The 11,725-nt window shown below is 39.6% G+C and overlaps 1 protein-coding gene across 1 annotated transcript; it reads left to right on the top strand.

Moving 5' to 3' along the window:
• Positions 1-3,130: 3,130 nt before the first annotated feature.
• Positions 3,131-11,222, top strand: pgghg (protein-glucosylgalactosylhydroxylysine glucosidase). Its single transcript, XM_034204782.1, has 14 exons — positions 3,131-3,460; positions 3,949-4,277; positions 5,453-5,663; positions 5,745-6,180; positions 6,263-6,382; positions 7,122-7,253; positions 7,342-7,453; positions 8,093-8,165; positions 8,247-8,383; positions 8,466-8,599; positions 9,153-9,248; positions 9,337-9,434; positions 9,516-9,739; positions 10,919-11,222. Exons 2-14 carry the CDS (start codon positions 4,028-4,030, stop codon positions 10,993-10,995), a joined length of 2,100 nt encoding a protein of 699 aa, XP_034060673.1. The 5' UTR covers positions 3,131-3,460; positions 3,949-4,027; the 3' UTR covers positions 10,996-11,222.
• The last annotated feature ends 503 nt before the right edge of the window (positions 11,223-11,725 follow it).

Raw genomic sequence — 11,725 nt, 5'->3', positions numbered from 1 at the left:
CCCCAGCTGGATGAAAACTCCGGATGTTGCATTCTGTGGTCGGCAACTTGACCTCTAAATGAACTATGTTGAAGAAAAAACACTCGTTTTAACTCTTGTTGTGGTGGTCGTGGGGCTGCGTAAATAACTTCCACCAAATGCCCCCATATGGACAGGGGCAGCACTGACTGCAACCCCAATGATAGAGATAAAAATAGATCATTAATAATATTTATTTGTACAGCACTTAAGATAAAACAAGGTAAAAGCAAAACCAGATTTCAGTTATTTAAACTCTGAACAAGATTCCAAATTGTCCCAAATTATCATGAGGCTTGTTGGGACTGGAGTAAAATAAGAGATAACAGCAAAAAAGGTAAAAAGGGAGTTTATAGAGCCTGGTGAGCAGAGTGGATGTGACATGATTTAGTTAGGAGAGAGTGACGTGGTGTTCTTGGAAGAGATAGGATAGAAATGTAAACACACTCAATGTGACCTGCAGAGTATTTTTACAGCCTCAGCCAAGCGGCCCTGCATGGTGTTTTAATTGTGAATATGTACGAATAAGGTGGCAGCCATTAAAGCCTTAACCCCAAGACTAACACTGTACACCTGTAAGTAAAGTTTATTATTTACTCTGTTTAGACCTTTTAGTTTAATTCATACACAGAGTGATACGTGCACTTGAGGTTTCATTTAAATCTAATGAGCCTGTTTATTAAGTGGTGATTACCAGTGCTGGAAAGTAACTACATTTACTCAAGTATTGTACTCAAGTACTATTTTGACATATTTGTACTTTACTTGAGTATTTCCATTGAATGCTACTTTATACTTATACCATACTTTTTACTCCACTAGATTTATTTTAACACTCACAGTTAGTTGTACATAAACACATATATGCTTTTATGGTGTATAATATAATGCAGTACTGTACTACTAATCTGCACAGTATTTCAATTATCTAAACTGCTCCATATTGACTAATAGTAAAATAAAATATTACAAACATAATAATATAATACTGTAAAAACATATATTCTGCAACATTTACTTTTACTTTTGATACTTGAAGTACACTCAGTTGATAATACTTCTGTAATCTATATTATTCTGAAATGGGACATTGTACAGAATGAGTGCTTTTTGTGCTTTATATATTGTAATTCTAATGCTAGGCTACTGTACTTTTTTAAGTAACATTTTGAAAACATGACTTTAACTACTATTAGAGCATCTTAGTATTTAAGACCATAGTATTTGTACTTCCACTTGAGAAGGATCTGAGTACTTCCTCCAACACTGGTGATTTATTCAATGGATCCAGTGTAAACTGCACAGCTGGATCACACACACTCTGCCTCATCCTCCACATTAAATCCATGCCGTGTTTTCCATCAGATCCATAATCCAGTCCAGGCTTTATTTGCAGCACAGAGGGCTTTACGCCGGTGTTGTGCCGTAGATTGAAGCCCTGTTCGCGGGGACGCGCAAACGTGACGTCATCGCCTGTATTGAGCGTTCGTCTAGTTTAATAAGCTTTTCTCTCTCTTTTGAATGATATATTTCCCATCGGATTAAACAGCAAACGGCTGAATAAATAATGTGCATACAATTGCGAGGAGGCTCGTTTTAAGGACACTTTTCAGATAGTCACAATTGTCGTATTGGAACAAACTTCCGTTTTTGAGTGCAGTCCCACTCCTTCCTACAGAACAGACAATGACAGGATAATATGTCATTTGTCAGTATAGTCCTATTTCTTAAACCCTTCTCTGTTGTTTAAGTGTCTGATAACCACGAATAGTAAGCAATTATATGACAGTAATGATATAACATATGTCAGACACTGTTATTTTCAAGCAAGCCTAAAAGACAATGTGTTCAAACTGGCTTCACTCGCTTTAATTGCTCCTTTGAATGTAATTTTCCTCTGTGGTTTCCTACTCAACACATGTTTGTATTGTAATGCCACTCATATTTTATTTGTTATTGTATTTTAAGGTGACATTTAATGCTTTGAAAGGTGCCCTAAAATAAAGTGTATTATTGATCTTATATCTGTGCCTATATATCACACTATTAATGTTCCTTATTTTAGATCTGCACTCTTCTCTATAACATGTTCAGCAGAGCAGGTATTTCTCCTGCCAGATATGGCACCCCCCCCCCCCTACAACTTTGTCCAGGACAGTCACAACTTCACCACAATCACACTGGTGTTGCATGTTCCCCTCTAGTTTATGCTCACCAAAGCATTTTACTCTGGGCCCAGCAAGTCAAAAACTAAAGAGGGGCTTCAAAATCCGGCAGCACCAACACCTGATCTGCCGGATTTTGAAGCCCCTCTTTAGTTTTTCAACTGCAGGGCCCAGAGTAAAATGCTTTTGTGAGCACAAACTAGAGGGGGACAGCAAGCACCAGTGTGATTTTGGTGAAGTTGTGACTATCCTGGACAAAGATATAGGGGGGGTTCCAAATCCGGCAGGAGAAATACCTGCTCTGAACATGTTATGTAGAGAACAGTGCAGATCTTCCCTATTGACACCATGGATTAACCTAGTCTAAAATAAGGAACATTAATAGTGTGATAGAAAATGAAATGTAATGTAATAGAGGCACAGATATAAGATCAATAATACACTTTATTTTAGGGCACCTTTCAAAGCATTCAATGTCACTTTAAAATACAATTAAAAAAAGATATGAGTGGCATTACAATACAAACATGTGTTGAATAGGAATATATAAAAGTGATATTCAAAGGAGCAATTCAAGTGAGTGAAGCCAGTTTGAACACATTATCTTTTCGGCTTGATTGAAAATAACACAGTGTCTGACATGATCATATATGTGATCATTACTGTTATATCATTGCTTACTATTCGTGGTTATCAGACACTTAAACAACAGAGAAGGTTTTAAGAAATAGGACTATACTGACAAATCACATATTATCCTGTCATTGTCTGTTCTGTAGGAAGGAGGAATATAACAGATCATCACATCTGAAAAACGTGTCCTTAAAACGAGCCTCCTCGCAATTGTATGCACATTATTTATTCAGCCGTTTAATCTGATATATCATTCAAAAGAGAGAAAAAAGCGTAGAAAACGGCGAACGCTCAATACAGGCGATGACGTCACCTTTGCGCGTCCCCGCGAACAGGGCTTCAATCCACGGCAAGGCTTCAACCTACGGCATAACACCGGCCTCTTCCTACAGTTAGGATACTCGACACTACAAATTTGGACCATCTTTCTCAAAAACATTTGAGTTTCTCGCTTTTATTAGGCGTGAATTATAGTATGAAGTACAGCACATAAGCTGTTTTATGTAGGTTTAACTTTACAGAACAAGCGCTTTGGATCTCCTGCTGGTTTTTTCTTCATTTTGTTTTTTTCCCCAGCATTCCTTTTTTCTTGCAGAAACAGATGCGTCTGCCTTTTCATGCGAGAGTGAAACACTACTAGTCTGGTAGGAGTGCGCAGAAAGAAATTATGCAGGATGTTTATGCAGACTGTTGACTCCAACTCTGCTAACTTTTAAAGAGTGGCTTAGCTTGATTTCATATTGGATGTTTATTTTTTGCATATGAATGTCTTAGTAATTAATACTTTTAGATATGTTCAATAACTGAGTACTTTGTGTCCTGGGATCATTTGAAATCTTTCTGATCTTCTATTTGATTTATTATGTCTTTGGATGACACATGCCTTGTGACACAAAAGTGACAAAGTACACAATCTACAAATAGACTTTACTGGCAGTAACCTGTGAAAACTGTGTGTTTGGTTCCACTAAAAGTTTCCAGCAATGGTCAAATGTCTCATCATGCAACTGGAGATATTTTTGTGTCATCCAGTTATATTGTATACAGACATTTAACTATTATAATCACGTTTAATGTGTATAATTTTGCAAAAAGAGAACTGATGTAAACATATAAATATTTTCTACCATAGGTGAAATCATTGTTCACTGTTGAAGAGCTGTGACACTCCCAACTATCCCTGACTACAAAGTAAGGACCATCTCGTCGCCATGTCCTTTGAGGAAGTCGAAGACCCCTACATCTTCTCCACCGACACTCTACCCAGCGACCGCCGCTTCCTCCCTCCTCTGGCCAATGGGCTGCTGGGATGGAGGGTGTACAACAACATCATGCACATGGGTGGCATGTATAACGGGGAGGGGGGACGATGTCACAGAGCAGACGTCCCCTGTCCCCTCGCCGTGAGGGTCGAGTCAGAAGAACCAGGCCAGAACACATACAGCATGAACACACACACAGGTAGAGTCTGCAGGGGGGGGGGGGGTCACATGACTTGAAATAGACTCAAGTTACATTTGATGACTTTAGAATAAAATAAAAATGCAGCTCCACATGGACTTCAGCACCAGTCACTTGGCTTGAGCCTTTTGACTTGAACCGTTTTTAGCTTCTCCCAAGCTAACCCACTCCCCTTGATCATATCATGCAAGCATTCATCCACTGAGACTTCTATAGACGTAGCCGGCCCTGGGGCGGGCCTACCTGAATGCGCGGGCATCTCACCGCATAAAAGGAGGCCTCGCTTCCTGACTGTCATCCTACACTTCTCTTCAGCAAGCAGCATAGGACAGACAGGGCCCCCGAGTAGAGGGCTTCGCCTGTGCTTATATAACAAGGGTTACCATACGTAACCCCTCGTTATATCTCTCACAGCCCCGACACTCGCTGTCGTCCAACAACAACACTGTTCCATCTCACTGTCCCTGACCGGCTTTCTGGTTAGCAGCCGCTGGGCCTCACTCACCTCTCCCTCGGTCGTAACCGTGGAGAATTCGGGGCTGCGGCTGACAGAGCACACTCTGACGCACTTACCTCGCGAAAGTGTGCTCGGAAAACAGCGCTGAGGGCTCTCACAGTAGGTTTACTCGACATTGAGAAACGGCCAGCCACAGCCCGTGTAGAGTGTGCACGGACCCCCGTGGGGAAGGCTCTCCCCGTCCGTAGGCATGTGCAATGCACTCGCAGAGCCAGCCTGCCAGGCGTTTCTTGGACAGGGCTTCCTCGGTCACCCCGCCCCCGAAGCACACAAACAGCTGTTCAGTGCGTCTAAGGGCAGCCGTGCGCTCCACATAACATGCTAGCAAGTTATAGGAGAAAACCATGAATAACTGAAGTTACATTAATGAGAGCCATTGGGAGAATACATTACCAAATGTTATTTTGTTTTTACAAAGACTATGGTGATGAAGAAAACACAGTTATAGTATTTAACACATGCAGGTCAAAATTGGTCAAGAACGCATTATGACTAAAACTCGAAACTCAACCTTTAGGACTTGATCTGGGATTTAATTGCAAAGACTTGTGACTTGAAGACAATGACTTGGTACCATCTCTGTTTCTGCAGTGAATGTCTGTTTGCGGGAATCTGTAAAAAAAATGATCGCTGCTAATTGTCTCGTCTTCTCCTGCAGGCATTTTTACCCACACTCTGAGCTCGGCAAGTGTATCGGTGACACAGTCTCTGTACTCTCACAGACATTACCCCAACATGATGGTGATGGAGGTCCTGATGGTGCGCCAGGTGACTTCAGAGGAGCCGATCACTGTCAATCTGGTCGGTTCATTCACACCTCAGAGCAAAGACATTGTTTTCGAGTCTGGTCCTGATTACAAAGGAGGAAGGTGAGGTATAAACCATGTACATTTCTGACTATATGTTACAAGTCTGATATCTTAAATAGTCTACATTCCTCTTTCCCTTAGTTACATCAATGGAAAGGTGTCCACAGCTGAGTACCCAGGAGGTTCCTGTCCAGCAGTGCACCTTATCTGGACCCCCATCCCCCCCACCCTGATGCTGAATGCAGACCAGAGCCAGGGTCGATGGGGCTTCGTCCTGGTTGTGGCCAACAATTTAGAGTCTGCCAAGGCCAAATACGATGAGAGCCTGGATCTGATGGCGACTGGTGACCTGCGTCTGTCTCACGAGAAGGCCTGGAAAGAGCTGTGGCTGCAGAGCACGGTGGAGGTGACGGGGTCAGACAGCCTCTGCAAGGCTCTGATTGGCAGCATGTTTTACCTCCTCAGTGCTTTCCCCTCCATCAACGACACCTCCAGCTCCTTTGGGGGAGTCAGTCCCGGCGGGCTGTCTAATGGAGGGGATGGTCAGGACTACTGGGGACACATTTTCTGGGACCAGGTAATTCTAGTGGCTGTTTAGGACTAGTTTAGGTATTTGTTTGTTGTTTGTATTACACAAAAACCCTAACTTCCTGTGACAGGACATTTGGATGTATCCTGGCATAGCCCTCTTCTACCCCAAGCTAGCCCGATCTGTGCTGGAGTACAGGGTGGGGACTGTGGAAGGGGCAAGAGACAACGCCCAAAAGCAGGGCTTCAAGGTAAAAGAGCAACTTTCCCACACTTTGTTCGCTCCCCTAGTGTCTTTGAATGCATCTGGGTCAGCGCTCGAACATCTCTGAACCCACGGATATCTTTTGTCATTTTTAGTTTACATGTGTTACTATGTTTCTTCTTACACAAACAAATGTTTCTTCTAACAAGGGTTGATATCAAAGAAGACAAATATAATACTTACAAAAAGAACTAAATGTGCTGTCAGTCATTGTTCTCAAAAACTTAAAAAGGAATACATATATATTTCTTACCATATTTGAGCATATTACCTCAAAATATATAGGCTATAGTTTTATGTTATTCCAAGTCAAACCAAAAAGTGACAGTTTGCAGACCATTTACATGCACAAAAACCTATACAACTCACTACAGGAAAAGGAAACCCCAAAAAGCATAATAGGATAGCATAATTTCAGTTTTTGATTTCAGAGCAAACCCTGTGCTTTTGTTAGTGACTCATTGGGAACCATTTTAGACACAGCCTAAGTAGACACACACAATGTGTGCTGGCCAGGAGGAGTGTCGGTGGCGGCAGCAGGAAACCAAAACCAACTGCTGGTGGCAGAATAACAGCGGTGCTTGGTTTATTTTTGGGTTAATATTAGTTTTATTTAGGGTTAATATTAGTTTTATGTTTTTTATCTTTGTAGTCTTGTTTTGTATTTTAACAATAACCATGAAACCATATCTGAGTCTTCTGAGTGAAAGATGTTATCTCTGCAGGGACTGAAGTTCCCGTGGGAGAGTGCAGTGTCAGGCCGGGAGGTGTGTCCCGAGGACATTTATGGACAACAAGAGATTCACATAAATGGAGACGTCACCCTGGCCTTCCAACACTATCTCTACCTCACTGAGGTACGCTCTTTAATCCCCACTCATTGTCATAGTGTCTCTTTCTCACTTCTGTACAAAAACACCCTGTGTGATGATCTCTTTGTTGCAGGATCTGTCCATGTTCACAGAGGGCAAGGGCAAGGAGGTGATATACGGGGTGGCTGATTACTGGGTTTCAAGGGTATCATGGAACCCCGAGGACAAGAAGTATCATCTCTTAGGTACAAATCATTTTTAGAAAGAGGTTCCATTTAGCTTAGCATGATTATCAGGCTAATAATTTAATAAAAGCTACATTTCAAATGATACAAATGTCTGACTTTATTTATTTTATCTATATATAGAAAAACTTGTGATTTAAAAAAAAAAACGATTTGTAATAAAGTAGAATTTGTTTCTTGTGTTAAAACTATTTTATACATGTTTTCTTAGCACTGACAATACACAGAACATTTATTGTACCAGCCTAAAGCCACTTTTCATTTGTGGTCCCTTATTTACTTTTTTTTAAATATTGATTTTGTAATGTCAGATTTAATAATAAATGTTTTATATTTAGACATGTTAGATACCTACAAATATGACATTAATCAAAGCATACTGTATGATTGTAATGTTTTAGTTATTGAATAACAGCCAGGATATTTCTATTAAGATGTCAATTTAGCTTCACATAATTATCAGAATATATATATTTATTAACTAAATTAAGGACATGTTACTTATCTACACTGGACAACATTCACTAAATTGTTGATTGTTAGAACTCTTTTAATGTATTTTTTACATGTATACATTTTAGATATGATGCATGTTTTTTATTGAAATATTATGAAGCATTTCCCCTTTGTGCCATTCAGGTGTCATGCCACCTGATGAGTATTATTACAATGTCAACAACTCAGTGTACACAAACACAGTGGCCAAATTCAGGTACTAGTATTCAAATATTTCCCCGATCCCTGCATATTGACTCATCATCACTAATAAAACTAAAAGCTTCACACTTTTCAGTCTCCAGTTCGCTGTAGAGTTGGCTGAACTCCTCCAAGACCCTGCACCGAAGGAATGGAAAGAGGTGGCGGATCAACTCAAAATACCTTTTGACGAAGAATCCCAGTACCATCCAGAGTACGACGGCTACATCAAAGGTGTTTGTTTTGTCCATTTTAATACTGACATAAAGAAGAAATGTCCACAACATGATGAGAATGTCTTGTGTACGTCTCACAGGTCATCCAGTGAAGCAGGCAGACACTGTGATGCTGGGATACCCTCTTGGTTTGGAAATGTCCCCAGAGATCAGGAGAAATGACCTGGAGGCGTACGAGCCAGTGACAGACCCTGATGGTCCGGCCATGACATGGGTGAGACACAGTATGCTGTACGGGACTGTGTGTGAGATTTAGTGCCGACTCGAGTGCCCTTTCCTTGTGATTACACTTTAATTACGAATAAAATATAAAGCAGTGCCAAAGGGAGTGTTCAAACATAAATCAAATCCTCAATTAAAGCAAAAATAACATTTAAAAAATACTTCAATGAGTAAAAAGTAGGTAGAAAGTCTCGTTTCTTAAAGCTTCTGAAATCAGCATGGTACAAAACATTAAGGGTTGATTAATATTAACCCACCATTTTTCATCCTATTTATTTGCATATGTATTGTTTTGGTTTAACATAAAAAGCAGATGTTATGGATAGAAGTGGAGCTCACTTTTTTATGTACGTTTAATATATAATAATTACATTTATTGTAATAGTTCAACAAAGGTTTAGTAAAATAAAACACATTTTAGAAATTGGTACATATATTTTTTATGTTTAACAGTGTCCACTTGCATTGAAAGTAAAAGCCTGTGGTTGACGTTCCTTCTTAATCAAGTGTGTGTTTGTAACAATGCTTTTGCTTTCCGTTACCAGGGTATGTTTGCAATCGGCTGGCTGGAGCTGGGGGAGGCTGAGAAAGCTCAACATTTACTTGAGAAGTGCTTCAAAAACATCCAGAAACCGTTCCAGGTGTCTTTCTGACTCAGACAACAACACAATGCTAATAAATGCCTTTCTGCTGGATATCTAGTGAATGTGTGGTTACCTCTCCTCACAGGTATGGAGTGAATCATCCGATGGCTCTGGCGCAGTTAACTTCCTCACAGGGATGGGGGGGTTCCTGCAAGCTGTGCTCTTTGGTTATACTGGCTTCAGGTCAGTTAATGAAAAAACACTTCAATATGTAGACAGCAGGAAGGCAGTAAAACAAAGATTAAAATGCTGTTTTCCCCCTAGAGTTCAGAAGGAATGCCTGGCCTTTTCCCCGCATCTTCCCAAGAAAATATCGGAGCTCTGTGTCCGCGGTGTGAGCTACCTGGGCAGTCAGATGGACTGGCTGCTGAGGAAAGACGAGGTTTGTATCATACTGAGGGAACAGGGACAAACAGCTGGCAGCACTAAGCCCTGCGATCTGCAGGTGGTCCTGAAGGCATCAGGAACTAAAATCCCTCTCACACCAGGTAAACAATTTTGTCTTAAGAACAAGGTCTATTTTACACTTAAAGTGGAAATGGACAACTTTTTAACCCCTGCCCCACCTCACTCGTGATTCCTCTTGGTTTTATTGTTGGTGCCTTTGTCACAAAGACAACAGGTTCCCTTCAATAAGACATAAGACATGTTATGGTTTTGGTAGTCATACAACTAAATGACAATCAAAACAATAAGATAAGATAATAAAAAAGGATACAAATATAAAATGCTTTTTGCAAAAAGTTATATGTTTAGTTTTTAAACTGTCTGTCATTCCTGCTGCTGGGGTTAGTAACTGAAAATACATATATAATTCATACAATACATATATAGAGGCAGATAGAATGCATAGTGAAAACTATGCTTATAGGGAAACAATCCAAACGACAGTGGTGTATTTATACTATAGCCATGCCATCTTGCAATTAAGATGTACTTCACAATGAGGCTAAAAACGGTTCTGTCGCCTCTATATGTTTGTTATAATGAAGAACACACTTAAACCTCCAAACTACAGCCCAAGAAAAAGACAAGCAGATAATCTGTACATTACAATGATAAATTACAGAGAAACACTAAGTATACAATCATAGTATTTGAGTGACAAAGTAAGATGATGAAGAATCTCAAACTACAAGCATAAAATATTTGACAAATCCAGAAATTGCCCCACCTGTCTTACCCATGGAGAAAATAATGAAATAAAAAGAATGAAGAGCACGTACTCTCTTTATATTGAAAAAATAATTGGCTCTTCAGACAAGTGACAGCTAGGCTTTTAATACCATAATAATTGCTATCAAGTCTCATAATATAAGAAAAATTGCTCAAATGTTTCTAGGGACCTTAGGGAGTGTCATACCCTTTGCCAGAATACTAGGGGTGATATACCATTTGTCAAAACACATAGGAGTACATCTGGGCAATCGGTGCTGCAATCATTTGAATAAAGGATACCAAGATGCTACTAATAAAACAATACTATTACACAAAGAATCATGTGTATCTATTATCTGTACATTGTCCTGTTGGACCAAGTTTGATATGATTTTATTCAGTACTCAGTAAAGTGTTATTGTTACTTTGCTCCTTAATTACACTTTTCATATTTATTTTTTGCATTGACGCAGTAAGAGATTATTAATTGTATACATCTATATTTTCAGGGAAGCCGGTAACTTTTCCTCTGGAGCCCGGGTGTGTTTGTAAACTGGTTTCGATGTCTTTCTGTTGGCCTCTCTGAAACAGCAACCATCATCATCATTTCATTTATACACAATACAAAATATCTTCATATCTTCATATCAATGCTACTGTTAAGTTGTATGCTGCCATTAACTTCAGCAATAATGGACAAAATGTATGAAATTCCTATAGTACTATCATAATAATATGCCATGTTACAAAGTCATGTATCAATGATATTGTATTGTAAATTATATATATTCAAATAAAACTCATTACACACTGTGCAAAGCTTATTCTTCACATTTGATTTGTTTGTGGGTTTGTTATAAGTAAAACCAGAGCCAGTAAAACTATATTAAACAATGCAGTCAAGCCTTAGTTGTGTTGTGTGACTTATCCTCTAGCTTTGTTTACTGGAGGGAGGCAGCACCAACTGCTGGAGAGGAGACATTTATCTTCCCTTGTATTATTAAAAACACTGTTCCCCGGAAATAGTCCCTTACTTTATGCTAATGATTTCTTAAAAATATTTAAACGTTTTTTGACATTATTACATAATTAAAAGTACAGGAAACATTAAGTGTCAAACATGTGTTTAAATCATAGACTGTATAAAGGTTTAAATCATGGTTTAAATTCAGTGGGCGGGGCGGAGAATATTCTGGAAATCATTGGTTGATTCAAAAATCTGCGCTGGCGCTGTAACTACGCCTACATTGATTCGCTCGATTTGTTCACCCGTGACATTCCTCGCTATTGTTCTGAACGCACAGTCCGCCCTCCCG

This window comes from Gymnodraco acuticeps, unplaced genomic scaffold (genome assembly GCF_902827175.1).
Source record: "Gymnodraco acuticeps unplaced genomic scaffold, fGymAcu1.1, whole genome shotgun sequence".
NCBI classification, from domain to species: Eukaryota; Metazoa; Chordata; class Actinopteri; order Perciformes; family Bathydraconidae; genus Gymnodraco; species Gymnodraco acuticeps.
The sequence above is the reverse complement of the archived record's forward strand: the minus strand, read 5'-3'. Positions and strand labels throughout refer to the sequence as shown.

Coding starts and splice junctions, on each gene's coding strand:
- pgghg (XM_034204782.1), top strand. CDS start 4,028: ATGTCCTTTGAGGAAGTCGAAGACCCCTACATCTTCTCCACCGACACT. Junction 8,600..9,152: donor ATGGTCCGGCCATGACATGG/GTGAGACACAGT, acceptor TTCCGTTACCAG/GGTATGTTTGCAATCGGCTG. Junction 9,435..9,515: donor TTTGGTTATACTGGCTTCAG/GTCAGTTAATGA, acceptor TTTTCCCCCTAG/AGTTCAGAAGGAATGCCTGG.